We start from the raw sequence: 5,000 nt of genomic DNA, 5'->3' as shown, positions 1-5,000 counted from the left end.
GTTATGTTGGCGACCCTGCTAACGTTGGCGGTAAAATCCCCGGATTTTTTTTGACAGTTTTCTACTCGGCTCGGCTAGTTTTTTGCGCCTTACATTTAACGTATTAATTTCGTGTTTTCAGTTTAAAATTCGTTTTATAATATTAAAGGTAATCAAGAATCAGACGATGGATTCAGGTTATAAATTAAGAATGTCTATTAGCAAGCAATTACAAACTGCCCATAGACCCGAGGCAAGCTGCTTTACCAAACACCAATAAATCTACACTTTTATCACCTGAGTCACACTGCTAGTTAGTAAGAGTAGAAGAGACTGACACTCTATACTAAGATTTATCATAACCTTTTAAACCGATCTTAAATTCCTATTTCATAGTAATCTATAGCCAACTCCTTTACTAGGACCACCCAAGGACAAAGGATATTTTTTGAGAGAATTTACAAGGATAACGTACTGTGTAAAACTGATCGAGAAGCCTGATTTTGACTCGGGTTATCCCATGTCGTAACGCGGGAGATTGCAAGTGAGTGTACGTGCGTTCGTTAGTGAGTAAATTTACGCTTAGTTCTTGGGTCGGATTTTAGCGCCAGTCTTCTGTTCAGTGGCGTTGCCTTCGGTGGGGGAAACAGAGGATACACTCTGAGTGTTTTTTTTACATCGTTGTGGCTTTCATCGGATAAACGTTAAACTGATGACTGATTAAGGAACTGATAGTGAGTTGATTGCTGTGCAGTTCTTTGTCTCGTTTTGAGAAACTGTAAATAAATAAATATATATATATATATATATATATATATATATATATATATATATATATATATATATATAAATATTTTTTTTTTTTTTTTTTTTTTTATAAAACGTGTTTCATAAGAAAGAAGGCTAACATACAGTGGTCTTTTCAGTATCCGTATGCATATGTTTGAATTATCCATTACAAGAAGAATGTGATTGTATTTATTGCCATTGTTGCATGTGCACTATGCATAGTACTTCTAAGTTACAACCAGCCAGCCCAGACGGCGTGTTCAAAACTGGTTATTATGTGTTTACTCTTTTGTGCATCCTTTAGCTTTTGTCAATGTGTTGTGTAATATTTTCTCAGCAGTTCGATTGTCTTTATGTCAATAAAGTATTTGACGGAGTGATTTATAGAAATAGATTGTATGCCTTATGTCGGTTTATCCTCAGACTAATGTTTAATTTTCAGTATTATTGATTTATATATATATATTTTTGTTTTTCTTTTCTTTTTTTTTTATTGTGGTTATGAAAGTTATCCTTGTAGGGAAATATGTCTATTCGATTGATCCGTTGACAGCAGGGCGCTATAACAATAACGTTAATAAGGATAATGATAGTAAGAGAAATAAAAAAAACTCGCCCCCTGAAAACTCAAGGCATTGGGTAAAAAAACTCGCCCCCTGAAAACTCAAAAACTCAAGGCATTGGGTAAAAAAAACTCGTCCCCTGAAAACTCAAAAACTCAAGGCATTGGGTAAAAAAAACTCGTCCCCTGAAAACTCAAAAACTCAAGGCATTGGGTAAAAAAAACTCGTCCCCTGAAAACTCAAAAACTCAAGGCATTGGGTAATTTCGGTTCGAAGGCGTAACCCTAATCAGCTTCGCTTTCTCCTTCAGGTTCAGCGCCATGGACGGCTTTTTCCTGGCTGTGTTCCTAGCCGTGTGCATCCTAGCGGCCGTAATTCTGCGATGCATTTGCTACCGCTGCTGCCTCCACTCCTGCTCGCAGAAGCTCCGCCAGAATAATAACGAGATGATCCTGCCCCGCCACACTGCGCCCACCATAACGCCCGCGCGCCCACAGCCGTATTCGCAGGTGGCTGTCGACGGCACCCAGCGGGCACCAGTACCTCCACAGTCTCGCGCCGTCTTCACCATCTATACTTTCCCGCAACACGAATCCCCGGAGCTGGAAAGGACGCCGCCACGCACCCCGGGCCCACCCAAGTATTCCTCCCTCCCCGCAGACGCCCCGCCCAAGTACGAGGACCTCTTTCCCCAGGCGGACTTCACCTTCCCTTCGAAGGCTCCCTCGCCTAAAGTAGCCCCTTCCATCCGAAGCCCCATCGCGCTACAGCCCCTTCGATCCTCGCCGCAGCAGATCTCGGCCAACTCCCCTCCCTCCCAGACTACCTTAGTTCCCCTCACGCCCCCTCCTGTAGTTGTCCCTCCTCCTCCAGTCTCTCGCTTTCCTGTTCCGAAAGTGCCTTCCTCTGCTCCTTCTTCTACCCTTTCTCAATCTTCCCCACCTTCTGCCTCTCATTCGTCTTCCTCCTCCCTCTCTGAATCTCCCGCCGGAGGTGTCCCTGGAGAGGCGCCGCCGATGTACACAGCGGTCCCCACTTCCAGGACCGGAGATTGAGACGGACGGACCGATGGTGTTCTTCATTTTCTTCTGGGCATTGAGTGATCCAACTGTTGGTCATAAGACCCCAACTTGTAACTACTTATGTTCGCTACTGTTAAAGGGATTTATTACTCTCTGGTCATGAACCAGTGTTTATTATGATCAGGAACGTGATACAACACCAGTAGCACCGTACAAAGTCCCCATGTGAATACACAACAAAGTGAACCGAAAGTGTGCACTTCAGATACATCCCGACATGCTCAAATGATGACACTCATTCCTCGAGGAGGAATCTCTAAACCTCAGTTACAGAATTCCTTTGTGTCGGATAGCGGGAATTTGCTGCTCAAAGGGACTCGATATACTTTAACGTCGGTTACCAAGTTATGTTGTAGTTACCAAGGGATAAAGAGGACTGATGTATTATTTCCATTGCTTGCGGTCACATTGGACATTTCAACTATTAATTGACCTTCAAGTGAAAAACAGGTCATGCCTTATTGATTCCAGTGCTGGTACGAGACCTTACGGCAAATTATTTAAATGTCCGATCTGAGTTACATTTATTTATAATTAGCCAGGCCCCCCAACCCCAGTTCTTTAATCTCTGTCTATATCTTTTTAAGGGAAAAATATTTTTATCTTTAATGGATATATTCATGTTAATACACACATTGTCTACTAACTTCAAACTTAATTTTGTGTAAAAGAGAACCGGTCCCTCTGCTGGCTTGTCTAAAAGGCTCCAGGATGCTAACTTCTTCTTTGTGAAGTTAGATGAAAAAAAATCGTGACTATGTTAAATATTGCAAACTTTGAATTTTGAAACATGAAGACAGGCGTTTGGAAATTTCTTAATTGACAAGATTATAGGTACTGGTCTATGATGACTTTCTCCGTATACAGGCTGTATATGTATGTTGACATGAATAGATGAGTAAATATATATACATACATACATACATACATACATATATATATATATATATATATATATATATATATATATATATGTATATATGTATGTATGTATATATATATGTATATATATATATATATATATATATATATATATATATATATATATATATATGTATGTATGTATATATATATATATATATATATATATATATATATATATATATATATATATATATATATATATATATATATATACATATACATATACATATACATATACATATATATATGTATGCATACATAAACATACATATGCATATATATGTGTGTGTGTACACACAGAAACACATACACATACACACACACACACACACATTAGGTAGCATTTTTATGTTTGTGCCACATTTATTTCCCATTAGTCTATGTAAAACAAGAGCTTCTCCCCCCCCCAGAAAAAAACAAGCATATTCAGTGCTGAATTAATAAATTTTAATCAATACGCAATGTTGATTTGGTGAAGAGGCGTTTTTTTTGTTTTTTTGTTTTTAATTCTTTTCATAGACTTTTGGCCGAAAACATAGCCGATAATTTCCTTGGCGTTTTCACTTTGTTCTTTTTGTTAAATTATTCCATTTGTGTAATTATAAGTTGATAATAGTAACCAAACAATGATATATACTGAAATGTCACGGTTAATTTTGTAACAGAAAATTCCCATTTTGTGGGCGTGTCTTCCAGTATGAATGTTGCAGAAACTGAATCTTGTCATAATCTGTATTGCATAGTGTACATAAATGTGTAAATATGTATTTGTAAACTCCGTAAATGTTGAATGAGAAGTGAACACCAAACAGTGATCTAAAACATTATTTAAAGTGCTAGACATCTGACTTTAAATATATCTTTTTCGTACAAACCTAGGTGCTCTTTTGTACATAATGCGATCGTATCAGCAATGTAAGTTTTGTAAATATACATATGAATATAAAACATTGTGTGTTTTTAACCCCTGGAATATATTTCAACAATCCCAAGTATTATGTTGATATAAATAAAAACATTAACTCTAAAATGATGGTAATTCTTTTTATAAAAGTCTTCATCACTGATAATGATGATAGCAACAACTACATCTACGTTAACGATTGTGGTGAAATTAACACTACAAACAAATAAACAAAATACAAAAAAATAATAACCAAGTAAAGTTTTAATAATAATTAATAACGATAAGATAACTGACAATAATTATAATAATAAATAACAATACTGTTGATAGTAATAATAATAATGACAGTGATAATATCAATAATATTGATGATAATAATGATGATAATAATATCAATGAGAATAGCAACAACAACAATAACAAAAGTAATAATTATGATAATGACGGTAATCACAACAGTAATGCTAAGGATAATAATGAGAATAGTAATAATAATAATAATAAACATAAAGAATGGGGGAGAACAAGAACAGGCAAACGTACTGACAAAATGAAAATAATAATAAATAAATAAATAAATAAAAGATCTATAATAAAATCAAGAATTAGATAGATATAGAAAGACTAATTAGTTGCCGAAAATTATATCAACAATGAAAATAATGATGACGATGATCAAGATTATGATTATGATTATGATTATGAGGAGGAGGAGGAAGAAGAAGAAGAAGAAGAAGAAGAAGAAGAAGAAGAAGA

At 35.9% G+C, this 5,000-nt stretch overlaps 1 protein-coding gene across 4 annotated transcripts in view; it reads left to right on the top strand.

Moving 5' to 3' along the window:
* The window catches only part of LOC122243889 (uncharacterized), a 59,811-nt gene extending 55,526 nt beyond the window's left edge, over positions 1-4,285 (top strand). For 3 of the 4 annotated variants that reach the window (XM_043001646.2, XM_043001652.2, XM_043001628.2), the window contains exon 3: positions 1,642-4,285. In XM_043001646.2, coding sequence (XP_042857580.2) covers positions 1,652-2,386 — 735 coding nt within the window. In that variant the 5' untranslated portion in view covers positions 1,642-1,651 and the 3' untranslated portion in view covers positions 2,387-4,285. Of the gene's footprint in view, positions 1-562; positions 714-1,641 lie in introns of those variants that run through there. The other variant, XM_043001661.2, reaches the window with a different exon arrangement.
* The last annotated feature ends 715 nt before the right edge of the window (positions 4,286-5,000 follow it).

This window comes from Penaeus japonicus, unplaced genomic scaffold (assembly GCF_977035675.1).
Source record: "Penaeus japonicus unplaced genomic scaffold, GWHDUDI00000001_assembly GWHDUDI00000020, whole genome shotgun sequence".
Classification (NCBI taxonomy): domain Eukaryota; kingdom Metazoa; phylum Arthropoda; class Malacostraca; order Decapoda; family Penaeidae; genus Penaeus; species Penaeus japonicus.
This window is presented reverse-complemented; position numbering and strand designations above follow the sequence as displayed.